Source organism: Anser anser (assembly GCF_964211835.1).
Source record: "Anser anser genome assembly, chromosome: Z".
Lineage (NCBI taxonomy): Eukaryota > Metazoa > Chordata > Aves > Anseriformes > Anatidae > Anser > Anser anser.
The window spans coordinates 25,732,740-25,758,583 of NC_139723.1; the positions used below are offsets into that span (position 1 = coordinate 25,732,740).

The 25,844-nt window shown below is 34.5% G+C and overlaps 1 protein-coding gene across 13 annotated transcripts in view; it reads left to right on the forward strand.

Annotated features, from left to right (window-relative positions):
- Positions 1-25,643, forward strand: part of PPIP5K2 (diphosphoinositol pentakisphosphate kinase 2) — a 52,454-nt gene extending 26,811 nt beyond the window's left edge. For 6 of the 13 annotated variants that reach the window (XM_083817882.1, XM_083817876.1, XM_083817883.1 and 3 more), the window contains 15 exons: positions 2,897-3,079; positions 4,984-5,125; positions 6,171-6,394; positions 7,220-7,347; positions 7,542-7,656; positions 8,936-9,043; positions 9,144-9,260; positions 9,954-10,127; positions 12,493-12,666; positions 13,892-13,961; positions 15,976-16,095; positions 16,964-17,026; positions 20,649-20,780; positions 22,346-22,474; positions 23,844-25,643. In XM_083817882.1, coding sequence (XP_083674008.1) covers positions 2,897-3,079; positions 4,984-5,125; positions 6,171-6,394; positions 7,220-7,347; positions 7,542-7,656; positions 8,936-9,043; positions 9,144-9,260; positions 9,954-10,127; positions 12,493-12,666; positions 13,892-13,961; positions 15,976-16,095; positions 16,964-17,026; positions 20,649-20,780; positions 22,346-22,474; positions 23,844-23,947 — 1,983 coding nt within the window. In that variant the 3' untranslated portion in view covers positions 23,948-25,643. The remainder of the gene's footprint in view (positions 1-2,896; positions 3,080-4,983; positions 5,126-6,170; positions 6,395-7,219; positions 7,348-7,541; positions 7,657-8,935; positions 9,044-9,143; positions 9,261-9,953; positions 10,128-12,492; positions 12,667-13,891; positions 13,962-15,975; positions 16,096-16,963; positions 17,027-20,648; positions 20,781-22,345; positions 22,475-23,843) is intronic. The other 7 variants (XM_083817884.1, XM_083817885.1, XM_083817886.1 and 4 more) reach the window with 7 other exon arrangements.
- The last annotated feature ends 201 nt before the right edge of the window (positions 25,644-25,844 follow it).

Here is a 25,844-nt window from a genome sequence, read left to right on the forward strand (position 1 = left end):
TTCACAGAGGCTGTGTTTCCAAAGAAACTTGCTCTCAAAGATAGTTTAGTGATAGGTGGAAAAGTTTCCAATTAATGTGCCAGGCATTAGAATTCTTTGAGCAGTTGCTTACAGGGTTTCATTAAAGAACTGGAGCAATATGCTTTAGTCCTTTTCAGTAATCACCTCCATAGTAGAGAAACATTTTTTGTTTGTACCTTGCTTATTTGTTTAGTGCTTACTTCCTGAAATTATCCTGAAATTTTGTCAGTTTCTTGAAAAATTTTGTATGTGATGAGTAAAAGCATTATAACTGATTTGAGTTAATGTATTCATTTTCCATGAGCAAAAAGTGCAATTTTCAGTCACTTCAGTGACTTGGATCAAAAGATCTGGAGTTCAAAAAGCAATATTTACATTGAGACCATCTTTCTCTTACTGATTTGTAACTTTACAGAGGAAATGAGAGGGTTTGAAAACCATCAGAAATGTGGACATAATAAACTACTTTGGAAATTTTTAAATGGGAATTTGTAAAAACTATAGACTAATGTGATTTTTTGGTATTAATAGAAATAATTCCTTTAAAAGTTGTTACAAGGATACTTTATAATTTTTGGCCTGTCAAAATAGCTACTGAGGAAGTAACACGTAGTGGCAATACCACAACTTTGTGTATCATAGGTAATTAAATTTTTTATTATTATTTTTGGTGTGAAATAAACACTTTGTGGTGAGATTTAAGAAATAGGAACTTTTGTTTTTTTGAGTACAAACAAGAATTTAAAGCAATTAGTAATAGAAAAATGTTTAGAAAAACTTCCTACATCTATAATGTTTGCCAAAGTGTTCCTTTACCCCTCCTCATGCTCTAGGCAAATTCCTCTTTTGCTGCTCCTTCCAAATAGCCTTTTGCATTTGTAATACTTCTTAATAATTGATTCACTTCCTTCTTGCAGTGATACGGATTTTGAATTGTGTGAGAGAACTCAGACAGTGCAAGCTTTACATAAAGACTTCCTTAGGTGAATGATTTTCAATAATAATTCAGAGTGTTAGAGTGGTTTAAGTTAGAAGAAGCCTCTGTAGTTCTTATAGTCCAACTCCACACAGAACAGCATCAGCTTGAATGAGGTTGCTCGTGACTGTGTCTAGTCAAGTTCTGAATAGTTCCAAAGATGGATGGCCTCTCCAGGTTTTTAATCCCACTCCTTCATTCTCAAGTAATCTTTTTTTTTTTTTTTTTTCCTCCCAGGTAACCCATCCCTAACTTCTTCACCTTCTGTGTGTTCCCTTTTAATCCATGCTGACCTTCTATATGACTTTCCATATGTCAGAATGCACTGCTTTTGTGTTTTGAGGAGGTTGTCCTTAGAGGCAGCTGTCCTGGGCACCTTTGCCCTTCAGGACACTCTTCCATGGGATTGTGTGAACGAGCTTAAGTCTCCTCATCTGAATGGCTTCTAATAAAATTGTTTATCCTCTAAGGATCTGTCACAATATCATGGTTTCTATTACCAAAGCAACCATTGACTTTCACATTGCTGATACATCTGAGAAACAGGTTGAGGAGAATGCCTCAGCTAGATAGTTCATCAGTATCCTATGTCACAGAATTGTCCTGAATTATCTCCAGTATCTGGAACACCTGTCACCTGCAATATTGCCCATGCATTGAGGTATCCAGGATTAGAGGCCCCAATATAAAACAGGACCTGCAATCAGGAGACATTCTTCACTTTTCTTAAGAAGGCTTCATCTATTTTCTGCTTTTAGTTGGGTGGTCTGTAGCAGAGGCCCACCATGTTCTTGCACGATCTTTTGATCCTTACCCATAACATCTCAGCTTTCTTGTTACAGATTCCAAAGTAAAGCTCTCAGTGGTCAAGCCACTCCTTTATATAGAACCCAGTTCTTCCTCCTTGCCTTCCCGGCCTGTAGCTATAGCAGAGATCCATGCATGTGAGCTATTCTGCCACATCTCTAACATCTTTGCAAAATTAAACCTTTGCAAGTGTTCAGAATTTCTTTTCCTGTTTGTTTCCATCCTGCATGTGTTGTTGTACAGGCACTGGAACAGGTTGCCGAGAGAAGTAGTGGATGCCCCATCCAACCAAAGCCAGATTGGATGGGGTGTTGAGCAGCTTGATTCTAGTGGAAGGTATACCCTGTCCATGTCAAAGGGGTTGGAACTAGATGAGCTTTAAGGTCACTTCCAACCTAAACCATTCTATGATTGTTATTTTATCTATCTGTCCTGCTTTCTCCTCAATCAGAGGATTGAGGAGACATCACTCCATTTCCTTTCTTATCCCAGAACCCTTCAGTAGCCAGAAGAGTCACAAAAGTTTCTAGCCGCCTCCATTTTGGAAGTCTCCATCCACCTGTAGTTCAACTATACTCTTTGAATGTTGTTCCATGCCACACAGGGTTTGGGCTTTGTAGGATCTCTGCAAAGATATTGTGTGTGTCCAGTTTGTCTTCCCAGATGCTATTCCGTCTCTTCCCATAGTGCCTTCCTCTGGTAACTCAGCACCTGACCCTGACCATGTCCCCCACAAGTCAGGCCACTATTGCTTTCCAGCCTGAGGGAGAGGCACCATGCACTCCCTGCAACCCAATGCCTGAACAACTGTGGCCTCACAGGAGCACTGTTGGCACTTCTGAGATGCCAGGATTACTTGAGCTCATGATGGGGATCTGCTGTATGGCAGGTCAGCATCACTGTTGCATGGATTGTAGTAATCCTACATATCAAGGCAGTGCTTTGAGGGTTGTTTCCACGCCAAGTCTTGTACATAAGCAAATGATACAATCTTGAATTTAAATTAGTATTTTGAGTGGGTTTTTGATCGTTTGTTTTTAAGATACTGTTACTTTCTCATGTTTGTCTGATTAACTATATCATTTGCTTCAGGGTCTACTGGCCTTAGAGGGTGAACTGACTCCTATTCTTGTCCAGATGGTAAAAAGTGCTAACATGAATGGTCTGTTGGACAGTGACAGTGATTCTTTAAGCAGCTGTCAGCATCGTGTTAAAGCAAGGCTCCATGAAATTCTCCAGAGGGACAGAGAATTTACAGCTGACGACTATGATAAGGTTAGAATATGATTAGTTTTCAATGAAATGAAATAAGTAGACAAGCAAATACTTGTATTAAGTTAACAAACAATAATTTTATGTATCTATTTTGAAAAATCATTTATGTGTTTGCAAATAGTTTTGAACTAAAAAGGAAGCTGTAGCAATTGTGGTATTAGGTATTTCTGGTTGTCTTGTAATTTGAGTAATCAGAATAGTTACAGACTTTGAAATAGGAATATACTTGTTGGTAGGGACTACATTAGTAAATCATCTTCACTGTTTGATTATTTTTTTTGATTATGCAAAAGATTATACTTTTTTTTCTAATTGTAAATTTGACTGTATGTAATATTACAAAATGTACTACCTACATCCTACAAGGCCTTTTTACTGACTAGAAGAATACTAAAATACAGAAAAGCAGTAGAATACTTCCTAATCAGTGAAAGAAAATGCTGACGTAGTACAAAAAGACGCATAATTGTTCATGGTTTAAAATGTAAGTACTATTTGTTATAGTTAAGAAGCTTTTTTTTCTCTTTCAATTGCCTTTACCCTGTCTGGTATAACAGGTAAAAAAACAAGCCCTCAAATGTTATCTCTTAAGTTTAAGATTAAGCTGATGTTTTCTAACAGGTGTTGAGAGCAAATTATTGAAAAATAATTTTACTAATTACACATTTACTCTATGTGGACTTAGTTAAGCATGTAGATTAAAAGAATCATCCAAATCACTGCATAAAATGGATTCAGCAGTACTATGAGAAAAGAGAGTGTTCGAGGTTTCAAAGATTTCTTTTTCTTTATTAGCACCTTTCTTTCCACTATAAAGGGGATTTGAAAAGTGACTGAAACTATATATCATTCTCTTCTAAAATAGTCTTCTGAAATTCTTTTATGAAAGTAACTAACCTTTGAGATTAAAAAGTGATACTATCTTTTCTGTTTTTTTTTCCACTTACCTGCACTTTGAAAAAACAATATGCCTTTTTCTTTTTCTGTGCCAGAGCACTATTCTTATTGATATACTTTGTCATGATAGGAAGGTAGGAACTGCTTACTATTAAGTAGCGAGTAGAAGTTTTCTATTTCCAGATTATCCCATGCATTTGAGGAAACTGTGGGGAAAGTGCAAATACGTATGTATATTATATAGCTAAATTATTTTTAATGTTTTTTTCCTACTTTGGTTTATGTAGATCTTTTCTGAAAAAATGAGGCTAAGGCTTATGTACATGGACATAGGCTGACACCATACTGACACCAACTTAATGGTGATAATGCATAACTTCTACAGTTTCTATGTTTAAGTCAGGTCTGAAGGACATCTTGTAATATATATGCACTTAAATGGTTTTTTTGACTGTGTTTGTGTGCTGCAGACCCGTAGAAACAAAAACCTAAACCAGAAAGAATCATTTTTTTTTTCCAAGTACCTGGTTCTTCCTTCCAGTTATATTAAGAAGGGTGCTCTATAGAGAAAGATGTGTTTTGTGAGGCATGTAGCCTAACTATAACGTTTCTTATAAAAGTTATGGTAAGTTTTTTAAATGCAACAGTTACTTGAACGAAAGTTATGGAAGATTGCTAAGTATATACAGATCTTAAACATCCTTCGAATTTTCATATCTTGAAACAAAGGAGGGTTTTAGGAACTCCTGAAACTGCTCATGTTTATTATATGGAAGTGGTTACTCTATGAATTTGTCATCTTTGAATCTGTAGTAAATTCTATTACCTTTCAATATATTTTTCTTTCTTAATTCCTCAAAGGGTGTAAATCATTGAGAAATTGTTTCAAAAATTACTAACAACCTACCTGAATACCTTTCGCCCGATTCTTGGAATCTTTAGTACATTCCATCTTATTTCTATCGTTCTTTCGAATCTGATCAGTTTGTGTTTATCTCAAATTGCAGCTTACTCCATCTGGAAGCATCTCATTGATAAAATCAATGCAGGTTATTAAAAATCCTGTAAAGACATGTGACAAGGTCTACTCCTTGATCCAGAGCTTGACTTCTCAGATTAGGCAAAGAATGGAAGATCCAAAGTCTGCAGGTATTTAAACATTTTTGTAGCCGTATTTAGTTTCTCTTGTTTGCATTTGAGAGAGTTATAATATAGCCCTTCTGCAGTAAACTAGCTTTTAGCTGAACTTCATTCAACAATGGCATATGGATTTTCAGTCTGATTCACTATGTATAATGTTAAAGTAAAAAACAGGAGAAACACATGGTCATATTGCAGGAACACCACTCTTTGTGGTGTTCAGAAGTTCAGGTTAGTTCTCAAACATTTACAGAAATTCTTGACATAATTATTTGAAATGCAGCAGTCCATGGAAAGAAAGGCAATATGCATAGTAGTATTGCATAGAAAGATACTCTGTATTAATGGTGGTGAACCAACAATACAGGAAAACTAGAGCTGGAACTGGCCACAGTGCTTTTTTGGTACTAACTAAATACTGGAATATTTGCTATCAATCTTCTTTGCAGTGTGTTGCAATGCAAATAGCTGTTGTTCTGAGGTTGAGGCATGCAAGTGTCTTGCATAGATAGTATCACTGCTCCAGTCTCCTGTCTTGTGAATGAGATAATCCAACCTGTCTACCAGTCTCTTGGCTTTTGCTTTTGACACATTTATTACATGACCAGTGCTGCAGGACACTTTATTCTTGGTGCTGTAGCTTTGTCTAAAGGGTGAGTGGTGCAGTTTTGCAAGGAAGCTTTCTGCTGTCTGGATGTGGCTAGATGTTTTCACCAGTAAAATTAACCATATGCACATCTGTTCCCTCTTATTGGAAATAGTATAGTTAGTTTATTTTCTCTTTTAATACACTTTTTATATATAAATATATATACTTTTATATATAATACATATAAATATATATAATAATAAAATGCTAATAAATAAAATAATAATTAATAGTAAAATATATATAATATATAAAATTTATATATACTTATATATATAAATATATACTTTTAATATACTATTTTATATATAAAAATTGTTTTCAGCAGTTACTACCATGTAATTAATTTTTTCTCTTGTTATTTGGATGCTGCTGATTACTTACGTGAGATATGTATTTATCTAGATATTCAGCTGTACCACAGTGAAACATTAGAACTGATGCTGCGCAGATGGGCCAAGCTAGAAAAAGATTTCAAAACAAAGAATGGAAGATACGACATTAGCAAAATTCCTGATATTTACGACTGTATAAAGTATGATGTGCAGCACAACGGCTCCTTAAAACTGGAAAACACAATGGAATTATACAGGCTTTCAAAGGCTTTAGCTGACATTGTGATCCCTCAGGTAAATATTTTCAGTTATGGAGTGGATTGCAGAATTAATGCTTTATCAAACTGTGTGAAAGATGTCTGCTTTGTATTTTCTATTGAAGGTCCCTTTAACTTCACGTCTTATTTTCTGCTAGGAAGCAGATTGTTTTGTTTAAGAAAGATTTTGTTTCAGCATTCACTGAAGTGTGTTCAGAGTGATTTTTTTCTGGCAGTTTATACTGCTACTGCAGCGTATTAAGGTGAATTGTCTCATCACAGCCATTCTTTACAGATTTAAGTGGAGCCCACATGATCAACTGTATATTCTTAAATCACATTTAATTTCATTCTTGCTGCTTTTAACAACTTCGTTTTCAGGCTCTCTGCAATTGATGCTGAATCATAGTCTATCTAACTTCCCTTGCCTTAAGCAACTGAAATTTTAAAGGACCTTTCTGCTGCTTCAAAGTGCTAACACTCCCTGATAAAAACTCCCTGATAAAAACACCTTAAGTTTCACAGAATTTAAGGCTAGGTATAGACAAGTTAAATTTCCATGTACTGCAGACTGATAAATTCAGATTAGCTCTAAATGGTGTAGGCTACAGAATATGAAATTATATTGTAACATCCTGTGCATGAAGAAACGATTTTCGATGTTATCTCAAACAGGAAAAAGGCAAACCCTCTCTTACTTGAAGGGGGAGGTCAGTGTTTGATTATAATAATAAGGTTAAACAAAACAGTTTGCAGCCAGAGAAAAGTAATAGATGGCTAATTAAATTTAATATACAAGCCTTGAATTAGAAGATGCTTTGATCTTTAACTGATTTTTAAAAGTCAATTCCTTCTTACGCAGGAATATGGTATTTCTAAGGCTGAGAAACTAGAGATTGCCAAAGGTTACTGCACTCCTCTAGTTAGAAAAATCCGTTCTGACCTTCAGAGAACTCAAGATGATGATACTGTAAATAAGCTTCACCCTCTGTAAGTCTTAATTTTTTTATATGGTTACATTAATTTCTGTTAGACTTACTGGAGATACTCCATAGCTTTCATACTTGAAACGTCTTACTAGTTCAGAATAATGTAAAACATATGACTCATTTATTGGTTGACAGCTATTTCTAAAATAGGGTTACATCTCATTATGGTCTAATTAGATTTCTTTTTCTTTTAAGTTACTCCAGGGGTGTTATGTCCCCTGAACGCCATGTTCGTACACGACTGTATTTCACCAGTGAAAGTCATGTCCATTCCCTGTTGTCCACCCTTCGTTATGGTGCCTTATGTGATGTAAGTTGAACACTTTTTCTGTGAAAGCTGTGATATTTTATGAGGAACCAAAATAAACAACTTTTACTAAAGCTGTATTAGTTGAAAGCTTAATTTTCTAAAGTGGCTTTGGAAATTATAATACTTTTTTAAACATTTGATTTCTTGTTTTATATGCAGAGACAAATTTCGAACTCCTAGGGTGGTCATTGGAAAACAGCATGCTCCTTTAAATTGAGTTCTGTTGGTGTATTCAGCTATATATGTTATGGTCTCAAAGGGGTTTGCAAAGGGAAGATAATCATTTTTTTGTCTTCTGTTGTCACCAACTCTTTTCTGTTCAAATTATCTAATTCAGGCTTCTCTGAATTGACTTTTGGATTGGCTTATTTTTGATTACTGGAATATTGTCAAGACCTTTCTACCTGGCTTCAAGAATGCTCTTGTAGTGCAAAGTTCCTACTGTTCAGTGGACTGTCTTTCTTTACCATACTGTTGTAGAATACTTTGAAGGTGCTGCTTTATTCTCCATCTGATTGGCTTTGAAACCAAAGACCAAAATAACAAGCTCTTCAGATTCACCAGTTAACCAGCTGAGCTCATGGAGAGAGGACAGTGTAGCACCACAGAGTCTACATAGATGTTTCTGAGACGACATGATTAAAGTAATATTTTTTGAAATAGCTGCATATATGTACTTGCTTCTGGTGACAGATGAGTAAACTCATTGGTCCAAAAAGCATTTTTAATCCTAGACCTCTGTAACATGCTACAGCAGATACACCTGTAGTTTGTTTTTTTCATAATTAATGGACCTTTGTTTTAGAGCTTGAAAAAGGTGAATATTCACTTTAAATAATTCAGAATATGATGCTTATTCTTCTGCTATACTTTAGAAGTACTCTTTGTCTGTTTAACTGCTATAAAGATACCTAGAAACGTTTCCCATGATATACTATTTGAAGCAAGTTTATAGCAGAGTCCAAGATTCTCGTCAGGAGAATATAAAATGGTGCTTCTGTCTACAGAGCATATATCGTTATTAACAAAATAACATGAAAGATACACTAAAATAAAATGCGAAAAGTTCTGATCTCCACTTTCCATTCATTTAATGAGTAATTTTGCTTCACTTTTTCTAGTTGTCTCAGGTTTTTTGTTAGCTATAAAGAGCTTTATACTGCTTCTGTGAAAGTAAACGCCATGTAAATAGGAGAAAATGGAAGTCATCAGTCTTTCTAAAGAAAATTGCTAGTTTTTATTTGTCAAGATGCTGTTTTTTTTTTTTTCTCTTCATAAGGAATCAAAAGATGAACAATGGAAAAGAGCTATGGATTATTTAAATGTTGTCAATGAACTCAATTACATGACACAGATTGTTATCATGCTTTATGAGGATCCAAACAAGGTATTTAAAATGGATGAATGTCTTCAGGGATGAATGTCTTCAGAAATAAGTAATGCTAAGCTATATATTAAAGTGTAAATCTATTTATCATTTTCTTCAGGAACTTTCTTCAGAAGAACGTTTCCATGTAGAGTTGCACTTTAGTCCAGGAGCCAAAGGCTGTGAGGAAGATAAAAATTTACCAGCTGGTTATGGATACAGACCTGCCTCCCGAGAGGTAATAATTATACCTTTCTTTAAAGCAAAAGTTATTTTTTTCCTGGATGCAGACACATCTAAAATAAACAGTGGGAAATTATTAGGTTAAAAAATACAAGTGTAATTTTTGAGGAGGTCCATTTGGAATGTACACAGATAATGTGGGTCTCCTATGGCTTTGCTAGACTTTTTACTACAAGTACAAACTATTCTTTGTAAGAAAAGTGGTAGCAATGGCAGTGTCACATTAACAATATGCTGGCAACTGAAATAAATATTTAAGAAAATAAGACAGTTTGGCATGCTTATTGGCTTGACAGCTCAACAGATTGTTGAGGACTGTAATTGTGTTTGTAGGTCTGTGAAGTTACCACATGAGAGAGGAATGAAAGCAAAGCTTGGCTGGAATTTTGACTTGTGAGGCTAGAATTTTACTAGTATGTCAGCAGGAAGTTGGGATAAGATATGTAGGCTGAACAGTCTGGCTAATTAAGACCATGCTGTCATACGCAGTGGCATGGTAGGAGCAAATACACGTGGATTATTAAGTCTAAATCAATATGCATTTTATAACTAGTTGTTCAATAGTATATAATTTACTGATATCTTTTATGTTGCTTTGTGTTTATGCAGAAGGTGCATTTAGTAGTCACTTCTCTATATGTGTTGCAAGGTCTGAATCTAAACTGAAAAGGAATTATATTGTTTGTAGAATGAAGGCTCGAAGAAAACCTCCCACAGAAACGATAGTGATGAAGAGGCACATGCTTCTAGAAGGGATGAAACAGATCGGTCAGTAGTGATGTTCAAGCCAATGGTATCAGATCCAATTCACATACACAGAAAGTCACCCCTTCCACGATCCAGGAAGATTGGTTCTGTTGAAGTAAGTGTTTATGTTTCAGAGAATGAATTTCACAGAAATTAATTTCTGTTTATTTTAACAAAGCAATACCAAACGTAATTCTGCTTTCGATTACACGGAACCAGTATGGTGTTAAGCCTCACAAAAGGGTTCCTCTTATTTTGTGGGAAGTCCTCCATGGCAATAATTTGTCTGAAGGAATTTTTTAAAATACGTGATTATTTTCCCATAAAAGATTTATTTCCTTGTTGTTGTTTTTTTTTAAGCCATATTAGAGGAAAAAAAAAACATATTTGAAAATGAAGACTCAGTCTAAACTTACATCTTCCAACTAACATACATTGCTTTTATATCCATCCTTACAAGACTGCTGGTGTTGGGAAGTAAGCAAACCTTCAGGGTCATCATACTGAGAGGGGATGGGGATTTGGGGGGCTCTAGGGGAGGTGCAGAAGGTGAGATAAATGTCTTCAGGTGTATTTGTTTTCACGTGGAGTGGAAGTGACTCCACTCCTTCAGCATTTGAAGGTAAGACAATAGACTGTAAGTTGTGGTTTTTTTTATTTTTAAATAGGTGGGGTTTGTGTTTCATTAAGTCTTTAGATAACAGCTTGAACAGTCTAGTCTCCTGTCTTGAAGGCCATGACATCTAGGTGTGCTTCACGGATACGGCTTTAATGTCACAGAGGTGGGGGATGCAGAGCATTGTCACTGATACCATTTGTATGGTTGAGTGGCAAAGCTTCAGTTGGTGCATAGTGGCACTTCTGTGACGTTAATGCTAGAAGCAGACTAACAGCTTCTTATTGCCTCATTTTCAGTTGCTTAAAACCATCAGAACTTAAGATTCACACCAAAAGCTTTTCCTTTCATGTTTGTGTTGGCAGTGGACTGTTTGTATGCAATGCAAGTATTACAGAAGTAAGATTTGCAAGTTATTTGGTTATTGGTAGTATGGAGAGAAAAAGATGCATGGTTTCCTTCTACAAGGATATCTGTATAACTTCACATGACTTTCATAAATTAACATAGGTAATAAATGTGAATGTCTTACGTTTTCTATTTCCAAGTTTTATCATAAACAAATGCTCACAACATCAATATTTTGGATTTTTAAATGCTCTTTTCAGTATGATCATGCAAGCTCCCCTCCTAGTTATGGGTTCATATACACACAGCTTAATAGACTTTTTACTTCAAACTTTTAATCTCTTTCATTTTCATAAATTGTGTGGAAGTTACTTTCAAAAGGTATTGGTAACACAAATTACTAAATTTTGACTGTGCGTGTAGTATGTCTCCTGATAGAATGGGTTCCAGCATTCAGTGACTGTTTATTTGCTGGAATATTTAAAGAAAACATACACTATGATTTATTTATTTATTTTTGTCCAAAAGGAAAATTGAGAGATTCATCTGGCCCACTGAAATCTGCAAAACCAGTATTTGGAATATTTATACCAAGTAGTATTTTCAAGTGTTTTTTAAAAAAGACATTTTACTGCAACTTAAACTGCAACTGCCTTGAACTTTTTTTTTTTTTTTTTTTGTCTGTAAGGCAATTCTCTTTTCCCTTACATCCATTAATTTGAAGGGACACTGTCAGGTATGAGATTAGATGGAAGTTAACATCGGGGGTATAGTTAGCAATATTTAGAGAAGCATGGCAACTGTAACTGAGTCATGGGAAAAAAAAAAAGATTTCAAAGAGTAAAATGAGAAAGTAAGACTCATCAGCATCGGAAATCAAATTCTGTACTGCAAAAAAATGTTGTTTGCTAATGCTACATAGGGCATGCAGGGCTCAGCCTGACACTGTCTTCCCTTGAAGTCTTATAGCTGTCCAGCTTTAGATAATGTTTAAGGCTTTTTTAAGGTTGGAAAACTACTACCAGTCAGATTGGTGTTACCTAACAGTCAGTCAGTTGTAAAGTCTCAAAGGTGATTCTAAAAATCAGAGTCTCTTAGATCAGGCTATAGACTATCAATGAAAATTATTAAGTACTAAATAGGAAAGTTTAATGTACTTAGAGGGGGAAAACTATTAAACAGTATGTCAAGGATAAAAGATATTCTGCTTCCAACGTGAGGAATTCTAAAAATTATGAACCAATTATTGATGCCCATTTTTCTTTCATGCCATTATTTAATAATTAATCTACCAGAAATTTGATTAGAATGTATTAAAATATAATTGATTGAGTGGAAGTGATAACTTCCTCATATTGTAATACTATTCTTCCCTACTCACTGTTTAATAGTTTTAGAAGCAGTATATTAAAAGGGTGCAAGCAGACTGGGTATTTTTTTTCTTTTCTGTTCATTTGGCTCTGTTGAATCTAACTTTGCATGCTTTGCTGTTTTTTGCCCCCTTTCTCACTTCCAGGAAGAGAGCCCCCTGAGTGTGTCTAGCCCAGAGTGTATTGGTACCTGGCTGCATTACACCAGTGGTGTGGGTACTGGGCGTCGAAGACGCAGATCAGGGGAACAAATCACTTCTTCCCCTGTCTCCCCTAAATCATTGGCTTTCACATCCAGTATTTTTGGCTCATGGCAACAGGTTTTTAAACTTTACTTCATTAAACATTATTATGCATTCCAAGCAACAACCAACTGTCTTTAAGGACATCTAATCCCTTGTTACGGATTACATTTGAAGCAAATTCTTCCACTTTTTAAAATTACTTCCCGAGAATGTCTGGGGGAAAAAGAGCAAGTGCATGTTTTTCCGCTGAATGTGTTACACACTTTCTTGAAAAATTGGTTTCCTTATAGGAATTGCAAATGTTACCACAGTAGAAAAGACATAGTCTACTGCCTAATAAAACAGATTTCGGCTTTGGCTTAGTTGTCCTTTAAGACTTTAAAAACGGCATTGCTTAATTTGGTGGTAGGTAAATTTAAATTTAATTTTTTTTAATAATTGGAACCAATACCATTTAAAATAATTTATTTGGAACTTCATATTGCTATTCAAAACTTGTTTTGCATATATCATATTTCCAGTGGCCTGGTATTAACTATTGCAGGGAACAAACTCTAGCACTAATAATTCTTGCGTTCTGTATCTGGAGGTATCTAAAACTCCCAACACAGTACATCATCCATTGACTTGTACAATATTTTGAAGATTTTTCTAAATATGTGGGGGAGGAAGCAGGAAAAAAGAGGCAGTAAATTTTTTAAAGTACCAATGAAGATATAAGATTCTTTGTATTTCAAGATATTGTTTACCTGTACGACAATGGATGGTGTTCTGTTAATCATATCCTTTTTCTTTGAAAATTTTCATAATTTCTTTTTGTTGTGGAAGATTATAAAACTATTTGTATAGGAAAAGTTTATATGAGTAAAGGCTGTGAGCATCTGAAGATTACACTGATTGAGCCCGTGCATGGATCAGTGATTGTATGGTGTCCTCAATAGCTTGTCTGTCTTTCCTTCCCTCCCCTCCTTTTTTTCAATACAGGCGCAGTTTAGGAGAGTGCATTTGGTAAAATAAAATGTCTCAAATGTCTGTTCTCATATCTGTCTTGGTCTGTGTCCTTTCTCATTCTGAATGCTTGCTTTGCACCACTTCATTGCAAGGAACTCATATGTGAAATGGACTCCCTTCAGAAGGGGATATTGCATGATCTTTCATGTTTCCTTCACATATTTTTACTAACACCTATCATACAGCTTATTAACACTTGTCTGTCTGAAGCAGGCTGCTGTATCAAGTTAAATGGACTTTTCATGCCACTGTCCTACTTTCCCTTATTTTTCTGTTTTTTTATATCCAGGTCCTATCAGAAAGCAATAGTAACTTACGAACACCAAGAACTATTCTGGAACAAAAGCAGAGTGGTCTAGGTATGTGCATACAGTTGAAATTTTGTTCCATGTCAGTAGCTTTTCATCTGCCTGTTGTTCTGCACAGTTGTACTTCCTTTAAAAAACTTCGATGTGAACAGGACCTGGTAGTATTTCCTATCAATAATGTGATGAGTGTGCTGGTCAAAATTGAACTGGTCAATTTTCTACAACAAAAGTTTCTAAATAAATCACAACTGAAAAGAGAAAATTGTTTGAGGCTGTTCACACTACTGACACTGTACTGACTGAAACAGGATTATTTTTACTGTAAAGTAGATTAAAAAAAAAATGTAGTTCATGACAGAGTTGACTGGGGTTTTTGCAAGAATCTTTTGGATTGAAATAGCCTACAATGGAAACAGTTAAAACATGTTTCTTGAAAATTAGCATTTCCTACTGTGGGCAATTGGTGGAACTGAAGGTGTCTTACCCAGGGGAAGGGGGAACAAACCTCAAGTATCTTGATATATGGGTTTTTGCACATATTCCCTCTCCAAAAATCAATTTCTTCTTTTCAGCATTAGAATGAATCATGCTATAATTCAATGAGTTGTTTCAAATTCTTTTAATTCAAGTGGTGCTTTTCTGTTGCTTCTTTGGAACTGACATTCACATGCCTGATATGTAAAAACATGAAATCTTGCACTACTATAAATTAATATTGATTTTTTTCTGTAAATGTGTCTTTTTATGGGAAAAATGAAGTGTAGAAAATGCATAAGGTACATGCATAAACTGAGAAGTAGCTTTTCAACTCTCTGCAAAGATCTGTATTTTTTTTGCATGTTTAATCTTTCTGTGATACTTTTCTCCCTATTATATTTTTCCATTAGTAAAATGCATACATCAGGTGCTCTTGTTTATTGAAGTAATTTTTTTTATTGTGTGCTTGCTAAAGTTAAACAACTTTTCTTTTGTCAATATGACACAATATGGCTTGTGGAAGTTTATTTCTGTGCATAGGTCAAGATATTACATTTGATGTCAAAGGCTTTTGCCACAGACCAGGCACCAATTTATTTTGGCTGTGATTGGTCACATGTGCTAGTAATGTTTCCTCTCATTAGGTCATCAAAAGTAATGAAAGGAAGTATCCCTGGATAGATACTTGGTCTTCAAAAATGAGCTATCTAAAATGGAAAAGATAAGTTCTGAGTGAAACCACATTTCCTTTCAACTATTAATGAAGAATCAAGGGAAAAAATTGCAGCATTTTTTTCCATTTTCTTCACTGTTCTATGTAAATTTAATTTATGGTGGATTATAAAAGTTATTTTCATCTTTCTTTATGTAGCTTTCCGTGATTTGTTAACACTCCCATCCCAGTGTCAGGATCATATAAATTGTAACAAAAGTACTATTACTTGCATGGAGATGTACAAAAGTCTTCTTTGGAAAGGAAGTTAAGCTAAACTCTATGAAACTTTTAGATATTTTCAATTTCTAACAATGATGGTAGCTGAAATACGTATAGAGTATTTCAGATATGGTTAACATTTTGTTGGGGCTAAAGGGGAAGTGTTTCCACGTCTGTGGAAATGCATGCATACTTCATTGAAGCCTATCATCTCAAAATTTTATTTGGATGAAAGCAATGAGTAGTATTTTCCCAGTTTATATTTGTTTGAGAGCTGCAGGTTTTAAAACACACAACGTTCACATCATCATCTTGCTTTTGTTTTGTTGTTTTGGTTATGTTTGCATTAATGCTAACTGGTAACTTTTCTTTACCAAATGTGTAAACAGGATAAGAAGTCACTTTGTTAAAGTCAGTCCTCTCTTTGCACATATGGCAGAGAGTGGTGTGTCATGAGTAGAAGCACAATAAATTATGATAGTTTCAGCCTACAAGTACCATTCTGACATTACAAGCATATTGTGAACCTGTCCAAGGCACTGCCAAAAGCTGCCTTTTGTGTGGTAAGAGCCATGTGCTTGCATGCTGCATGCATCCCCAATGTGAATGGACGAACACCTGGTTGTTGTATGTATTTTCTCTAACTCCCATCAGGGTCTCACTGTGCGGGCCTGTTTAGCACCTCAGTGCTCGGGGGTTCTTCAAGTGCACCTAACCTACAGGATTATGCTCGTACTCATCGTAAAAAGCTGACTTCTTCTGGCTTCATAGATGGTATGTGCACACTCTCGCACATGCACGCACAAACCCATGTGCCACATTAAACTTCTAAAGATAAATCATAGGCTACTGATTTTAATGGAATCCTAGAATCCTTTGCCTTAGTATTAATTGTATGAGTTTCTATTCCTTTATTGCCCATAGCTTGCTTATGTTTAACTTAATAGCATAGTTAATTCTTGTCTCTGTCTTGAATTGAACATTAGCTCACAAACTTGTTACACATGTCAGGAGATTTCAGAAAATGCATTTTTAAAGTAAAATAAAATTTTAGTTTTGAAATTATTTTCTCACTTTAAATGTCAGGTTTTATCATTCATTATTGATCTTGGAGCATATACAAGAAATGAAAGAAATGACAAACTAATAATTTGAATACTGATGGTGAAAATTTTAGGATTCCTGACCTTTTTTCACTGGGGATTGGATTACAAAAGAGCAGGAGATTTTCATTTTTGAATAACGTGGGGTAGAGAAGAAAGTCTTTCACTAGATTTCAGAATGTAAAAAAGCACACTTTTTATAACTCCTAGGTGAAACAGTATTCATGCTGTTTCCCCTCCAATTCACTACTCAATGTTCAACTCTAACCTGATATAACGTTGTATGCCAGAATCACCAGCTCATTCTGCTTGTTTTCATACACTTCATTACACATCTTGTAGTTACCAGCAATCCAAATTTTCTTCTTTTTAACCTCTATTTAGATTTTTAGCTCCTTTTCTTGGTCCCTTCTGCATGCCACTCAGTTCTAATACCTTCTCATCTTTTCTTTTTTTCTTACCTCCTCTTTTCCTTTTTAAAAATGTCCCTCTTTTGGTAGCTGTTACAAATTTCAGGTACCTGTTTTTCTCTTTCTTAGACACCACACGCGGTTCTGCTGTTAAAAGGTTTTCTATCTCATTTGCTCGACACCCAACCAATGGTACGTTTTGCTTTTATTTTAAAAACAAAAACAAAAGGTTCCTTGCTTCATCCCTTTTATTTTTATTTCAAATATGGGGTGTACAGTATCATCCAGCCGTCTGTCATTCCTAACTTCAAGCACAATTCCAAATATATTTGTAATCATTAGATATCCTGAATCCCTTCTTTACCATTCATTAGTCTAAATATAACATCAAAATTCATTCCTCAGAAAAATCCTTGAAAAAAATTGAAGTGCTACTTACTGTTAATCATGACTCCTGTAACAAATTATTCTCCCCAATTACTCATGTGATCAGACTGTATGGATACAACATAAAAACAGAATTAAATCTGATCTTTATTGGGTATACGCTTCTTGATAGCTACTGCTGCTTCTTCTTCACCTTTCTCCTGCTGAACTGTTTCCTTGATCCTCCTGATTCTAAAATAAATCACTAAATTGACAACTGGAGTTTATGATTATCTTCTTGAAGTGATACTAAATTAAAAAAGCAAAGCAGACACTTAACATACCTGCAAAATCACTATATTTAACATCAGACAAAAATTTATTTTATCTTATCGTGCTTCTCTGTTCATCAGTTGTGCAAATTACTTAAATATTGTGCTAAAAAGTCACAGCGAGAGAGTTGCCTGTTAACGTGAGAGTTAATTTGCCTTCAGTCTACCATATTTACAAAAAGAAGTCTGTTTAACACAGGACAGAGTTCCGTCTTTCTCTTTTTCAGCAAAACATTTCATACTTAATTTTCTGCTTGATTAAAAATGCCCAAAATATATCCTGTTTGCAAAAACCAAACTTAGTCTTCTGAATCCACCCAGTCTTAATGTAGTTTTTTCAGATTTCTTAATTGCATTTTTAAAATATGCATGACAGCTGGCTGAGTACGGTGGTGATGACATCATCGAAACTGCAGTGGAAATCACCAGCGTTTTAGTGTTAGATTCAAAATGTATTTGTTTAGAGATAAGGTTAAAGAAAAAGAGCGAGTTTTTGTTTTGATTTCTTGAGAAGCAAACCGGTCCGTTATGATATTCATTTGGAATACATAGTGAGTTTTTTGCACTGCAGTGCATGTTGAAGGAAAACTGATACAGTAGGAAAGATGGGAAACTGTTTTTTAATCTGTAGAATCAAATCAAGTAATATTTCCCAAACATTCAAGGTCAGAAAGTAAGAGCTGCACTTGAATACCAGTGGCCAATAATTGATTATTTTCTGCTCCATTTAGCGCTCTCTTTTTGTGGCTGCATTCTTTAAAAATGGATCTAAATTTCTTTTAATGAATGCTTCGATTATTCTGATTCATTTAATACAGATATTTTACCATACATCTTTTACAAGATTAATGCATGCTCTTTGAGCTCCTACGGAACCTAAATACATTGCAGGTTTCTGAGGTTTCTCTACTAACATGAGGACATATTGGTGTTGTTTTGTCTGTCCTATGGACTATCATTTTGATTCTCCTCGTCCCTTTCACTCTGTTTCTTTCTTACTTTATGTTATTATCATACCTTCTAACTCATTTCAGACTCCCCCCTTCCCTGCCATCTTTAGTTCAAGGAACATGGTGAAACAAGTATCTTCTGACAGTGCTTTACGTTACTTTCTGGGCCTCTTGTGCAGAACACCAACACCTCTTTAGGTGCTGGTCCATTTCCTCTGTGGAATTGCTAGGCTCCAGTGGTATGTCTCTATAGCTTTTAAATGTAAGACAGCAGGGTAGCTTTTTGAAATGCCGCGTGTACCCTTTCATTGTCTTGCATTTTGATGGGAACGGCACTTTATGAGACAATATAACCAAAACTATAAAAGGCTGGTAGTTTACAGGAAATTGCCTTTTTTAAAGGGATACTGTCAGGCTTCTTCATCATTAAAATTAAAAAAAATATTTATTATAAATGTATAATTTATCGTAAAACACTGCGGATAGATTTCCAGGATAACTTTTCAGTCATATCAAAGGCAAAGATGTTGCAACAACATGCTGGGATATGGCTATCAGATAAAAGAGTTGTTAAAACCAAATAAAAACGTATGGAGGGGCAAATTCCTGAAAGAAAAGGGCGTGGGTGTATTTTGAAATTCCTTTCTGGTTTTCTGTAACACTGCAGTATAACAGTACTAGTTATTAAAAAGTTAACCTGACATTGTCCCACTGCATTCAGTGTAAAATTAAAAAAAAAAAAAAACTCATCCAAATGACTGTGACTCTTCTGTCAGTGTAAAGAGCTAAGTCTTACTTTACTGTAATGCAAAGAAAGGGTTTGCGCTTTGCATGCATGCATTGTTATTTAGGATGTTAACATGTATGCCAAACATATTTTTGCTTACTCTGAAGTGTAGCTGTTGTGTTTACATGAAAATAGAAATGAAATATGTGGTGGTGTTTCTTTTGTACATGAAAACAAAGTTTCTGTGAAAGGCACTGTTTTATTTGTAGTATAAGTGAAGCTGACATAAATACACTTCAGGTGATTGTATATTGGGAGTGACTGTCCCTCGAGTTTTATGGCCAAGGTGGATCCAAATATAAATACAGATATTTTCAGCGGGAAATTTTGGTTACTTCTCTATCCAAAGCACTAAGTGGGGAGTGAATAATTAACACTGTATACCAGAGAATATTGATGCTTATTGTTCTGGGGGAGGGAGCAGGTCATAGTCATAATGGTATCTCTAATAAATGTACCTTGAACTGAAACTAAACATGACTTCATTCACTCGTCTCTTCATTTAAATATTAAAAAATAAAAATGTAGCAACTGTAAATTTACAGTATTGAATTGCAAAGTTGTAATGTTACAGCTGTATGTTGAAAACACTAATGGATGTATTTTCCTCTTTTGAAATGCAATTGGATGAAGAGCTGTTCATTGAGTTTTCAAACGTGTATCAGTTTACAGAACTGCAGGGTGATTTTTTTTTTCCCAAGATGCGTTTAAATGCTTTTCAGTATATTAGTAATATGGATATGCATGGTTGCTTTATAATCAATACTAATAGAAAAGTGAAGCCCAATAAATGTTTAGATTTTGGTTTAGTGTACTTGCCTGTTAAAATGTATGAAACTTACACTATTTAAATACCGTTTTTAAATGCCAAAAGGTAGGTGTAAAACTGTCTTACAAAGATAAAACGTGTAACCGCAAGGTACAAAAGTGGTAATAGTGGTTTTCCTTTTATATTTAAGGCAACAGTTTTTCACAGAATAATGAAGGTGATAGAATGTGAATTCTGCAAATATATTTCTTCTTGGAAGTTTTAGCATTTTTAGTTCTTGTCTTTGCTAACAGTTGATAACGTAGCTGTCAATTGATTTACCTGTTTAGTGTTCTGCCAAAACACATCTGTAAAGTTTGAAGGCTGCTTTCTATGCACATGGGATTTATATCCCATAGTGTGCTACATGGTACCTTGAGTTTAACAGATCCTGGAAACTGGCACATCTTGTTCCAACTCCTGTAACCTTTAATCATTATTTCAAGAGTACTATGTCTGCACGTGCTGATATAAAATAAGTACTTTTTGTCATGAATTAATAATTGCTGATGCAATAGTTTAAATCCTGTCTTAAGTCTGGAAATCTCTTTTCTTTATTATTTTTCTCTAGGATTTGAACTATATTCCATGGTGCCTTCTATTTGCCCTTTGGAAACTCTACACAACTCCCTGTCTCTGAAACAGGTGGACGAATTTCTCGCCTCTGTTGCTGCTCCATCAAGGGAAAGTCTACAGGAGACATGTACTGATTTTCTTTGTAATTACATTCATTTTAAGTTATTAAATATCTAATGTCTAGTTAACCTTTCCAATATTCTACAGGTAACAAGTAAGCTAAGAATTTTGCTTTAAAAATAAAATTAAAAAAAAAAAGAAATAATGTAGATAAACTGTAACTAATTTCTGGAGTATCATCTTGCTGTATGGACACTGTCATAGTCAATTAAAGTAATGCCTCTGCTATAGTAGTAGTATATACTGGTATAGTAGATTAAGGACTTCCTGAAAACATAATTTGTTTATTTTACACATAAATAACACATTAAGAACTTGACTGTATGGTCCACATTGTTAGTTGGATGATGAGGAGTTCTTTTTAATGAGTATGCAGTGTTTCCAGCTTTGTATTTTATGGTTTTACTGCTGGTAACCTCAGCAGAGTAGTGTTGCCTTTTACATCTTAAAACTGTGTTATACCCTGTTTCTTTCAATATTACTTAGTGTTTCACTGTAGAGTGGCAATTACTTAGTTTATAATAGTTTGTGCTGTATGTTTAATATTTAAATTATCTTGAAATTAAATCCAAACTGAATGCTACACGTGCGTATGTGTCTGGGAAGATGGTTTCCCATTGTTGAGTATACTGCTCTTTCTTTGGAAACGGTTTCAGTTAGGTCAGATTTTACCACTTATTAGATCTGTTACAATTTGTATGACCGGTGACTGGAAAACAGTCTTGAGGAATTGCTTAAAGACTCATTCTCTGGTGAGAAAAAGTTATACTTGCCAGTAAGAAAGTTTGTACATAACATTGATTCAAATGTAATGTGGATGTTAAGGATTTTTCCTTTTTTTTTTTTTACTGTTTCTTTATTTAGCCTTATACATCTTAGATTTGAATCAGTAGCTAATTTGATAGGGTAGAGCTTCTGTATCTGAGAAGGAAGATAAGCAATTTAAGAAAACTGATATCATTTGAAGAATTCGGAGTCTCATAGGCATTTCAAAGTTCTCAGCTATTTAAAATGCTTTGTTATGCTGGTTAGGAAGATAGTGTCACTTCAAGATCAGTTCAGAATTTACAGTACACAAGACAGTATTTTTAAAATACCTCCACATAATCTGTATAAAGGAGTAGTTGGAAGTCTGACTTGATAGAATTGAGGCCATAAGCAGTTTGTTCCCCTCTCTGCTTTCTTTTAACATTTGCAGTTGTCTGTGGTAGTCTATTGTATGCACATTTCATAGATGTTTTGAATTAAAAGCAATTATTCCACTGCAATCTTCATAACCTATGAGAAGAAGCACTAATATTGCCAGTCTTCTGGCAAAGCATTTATTACTGAAATTTGGCTTAACCTTCTGGGCAGCTTGGAAGTTATGCCAATTTACTGAGGTGAAAGGGAGATTTTTGTCTTTCATGCACTGAAGTTACTATTACAGTCAGTAATCTGTAGCTGAGTTGCAGTTTGTGTAACTGTGGACAAATAGCAGTTCTGTGGCTACTATTTTTTTGCATTTTGCTAAAGTGAATTTTTACTATTAATGCATGTGTATTCTTATTTTATTTTTGTTTTGCTTTTTAGCTTCTCCAACTTATATGAGTCCCCTGTCAGGAAAAAAAATTTCTTTAAATACATACACGCCTGCAAAAATTCAACCAACACCACTTGAAACCTTGCCTGAAAGGCTAGCAATAGAGAAACCAAGCCCATGTAAGTAACTTCTTTCAGAGACAGAATGACTAACTTCATTAAATTATTTCCAGCAATAGGGATTTTTTTTTAGTTTTCATTGTTTCTTAGGGCAGCTATTTCTTAACTTTACATGTCTGTGTAGGTGGGATCATTTTACAAGTCAGCTAGAACTCAACAGCATTGCACAAATTGTTTTAGCAGTTAAACTGTACTAACAGTTACTTTCTTTTATCTTCTGAAGTGTTTGAAAGTACTTCTGTGGCATCTAAATTCATGGGGGTTTGTTTTGTCTTGAAGTATGACAGTATTTCTAGCTATTCCCAAGAGAGACAAGTGGAGAAAAATTATCCACTAGGAAGCATAATAATGAACTGACAAAGAATGTTAACCATTCCTAAATGAAAGTCTGCTATTGACAAAACTGGGGAAGGAAAAAAACATCCTGGATAATTTAAATAGAGGCTACTGTGTACGTGGACTTTGATAGCTGAAAGAGGAAAAGAGAAACTTCCCCACAAAACTTGTAGATGCACAAATTCAAAATATATATAAATGAGATGAAAATATTTTTAATACTTTGTTAATAACAGTAGCTTGCTACACACAAGAATTTTTTCCCTTACTAATTAAAATCACACAACTGAACAGTATGTGTGTCATTACAGTAAAAAGCTTTCTTTTTTTAAATGTTTGTTTGTTGTATTTTTTTTCGCTGCTTATTGGCATGGAATTTGGAACAATACTTGCAAAAAAGAGAAAAAAATTTACCCTTTTTTCACCCAAAACTAAAAACATCACCATGTTGCATTTTTCTTTTATTTTCAGTTATGCTATTTATGGATCCAGTTTATTTTTGATATCCTTGGCTTTGCATACTGGTTTCATCTAATGGTGCTTTATCGGAAAAGCAGTTTTATGTTGAAGCCTGTTTGTATATTTGCTTTAGGAGTATGTTTTGTGATTATGTATGTGTGTATATATATATATATTTTTTTTTGGCTCAGTACTATTTTTTTTAGATATGCTAATGGGTCTTCAAAATTGAAAATTATAATATGAAAGGCGTTTATTTAAACAAATGTGAAATACTAGATCAAAGGTTTTCTTGAAGGTGCTACTTGAAAATGCAGAGTACATCTTCTAGGATCTTCTAGGCCTCTGTGAGGAAGTTCACCTTCCCTTGGTGGTACTGGAGGCAGGAATGTTTTGTTGAAAAAGTGACATGCTGAGATCAACAGTAATTCCCTTAGTTCTTTCTATCTCAGTGCCAATGTCAAGGCAGTATTCTATTTCATGTAAAGTAACACTTTCCTCATATTTTCTTGCTTTTGGTGTTTTAGCATGGATATTAAGTGTAAAATCTAATATTTTTTCTTTACCTGTACAGCTTCCAGTGGATCATCTGTTTGTGTATCTAATGTTAAGCTATCTCTTGAAGAGGCCTCACAAGTTGTAAAACTTAGTGGCAACACTCTTTCTGAGAAGAAATGAAATTGATCAGACAAAACTGGAAACAACTTCCTAAACAATTTTTGTGTGTGCTTTCAACTAAATCATTAACCATGCAAAATCCATTCATGTCTGCAATTCATAGTTCGCTTAATCTTTTGTTTATACAAGGTTGACTAATGTGCATTCTACGTATTTAGGTCAAATGTCTTATTTTCTAAAAAACTTCAGGAAATATATTTATTTATTCATTTGAACTGCACACTTCCAATGGAAAAGCTGCACATGAACCTTTTCAGTGTCTTCAAATATTTACTGTAAACTTGTACAAAAGAGAAAATCCCAATCCAGTGGTATGTGTTACAGTGGCTCTGCTGATGTCACTATAATGAAGCATTGTCTGTTGTCATTATAAGCTTCTATTTTCAGGAGTTTATAATTTGCCTGTGAACTTCTTTTGTGGGCTGAAATGTAACACACATCTTGGCTAGAAGCTTTTTTTTTTTTTATATATTTAACTACATTTCCAAAGAGATCTCTTTTGCCTGTTTTTAAAGATAAGCAGGTGTTTTCTGCATTTGAATAATTTTATATCATATATGCTGCAATAATTAGGCATGATGGAGTGAGTCAACGTATTTTCACTTTTGAGTCTCCTTATTTTTACTCTGTGTTTACATCAGACCTGTAACATTCAAATATACCTTCTCTTCTGTTGTTTAGTATACATGCTGTATACGGGTACCTGTATATCATCCAGCAGATAAAACTGTCTTTTATATGTTTTTATCAAAAAATTCTTTTGTTTACTAAAAAGACAGCTTTATTTGCTTTGCCATATGTTTCTACAATAAGGTGATATTAAAAAGCAGGGTTTATAAAAAGAGAAACGGTTACAGCTGGTCTGCTAGTAAGTTTATCATAAAAATTGTAAATATTCCATCCATACTTTATTCCCATCCCTTCAGAGTAGAGAGAGACTGCTCTACCAGAACTCAGTGGTTAATGGTGCAAAATACTCAGGCTTCATTATGGCATAGGAATTTTCATCCTTCTGTCCTTCCAATCTATAGGGTGGACAACAGCTCTCATTAAAGAAAAAGAACAATGAAGATTTTATAAGAGCTGTGAGAAGCATTATTATCTCAGTGGAACCCTGAGTTACTGGGTTATGTAGAGTAATGATTCAGTCTCAGCAGTTCTTGTGATTTTCTGTGGCATGATGAATCATTTAATGATTATAATTATCCCAGATGTATGAAAATATTGTCTACTTTTGTAAATTCAAGTGGCTGACTATTAATTGCTGACTTAATAAACTACAAGTTAGTGATTCTTTACACATTTAAGTTGCAGAAGAGGTAGCTTCTGAGTAATATTTTTAAGTAGGGCTCTCACTTGTTTCCAGAGCCATTGCAACTATAATTCTACTCACTTTGCCACAGGATCTGTTTTCAGTGTATACCACACATGAAATAGCTTCGGCACACCAATTCTAAAAAATGCTGGTTAAATACCAAAAATATGAAGGGTTTCACAGCTATATACTTAAAACATTTCATTTTTTTGTAGTGTAATTGTTATTGACAGTGTTTGTCTTGCACACAACTGAATGTACACATTGTTTACCATTTAAAAAATACTGTTCGAATAGAAGTATGCATATCATTCCAATCAACCAAAGCTGCGGCATAACTTTTTTTTATGTGCTCCTAAATAAAAACAAGATCACTGGCAACTTTTGTTCATTGCATTTTCTCTTTCAAGAGTGTATTTGAAGTGCAGTGAGTAGTAGTCTCAGTGCAAAAAAAATTTACAAATATGCAGTTAATATACAAAGACATCAAAATCACTTTTGATGGTGGACAACATAACTTACAAGAAATAGCTTAGCATTTTATGCTGAAAACACTCCTCAAAAAGGTAAACAGTCAAGTAG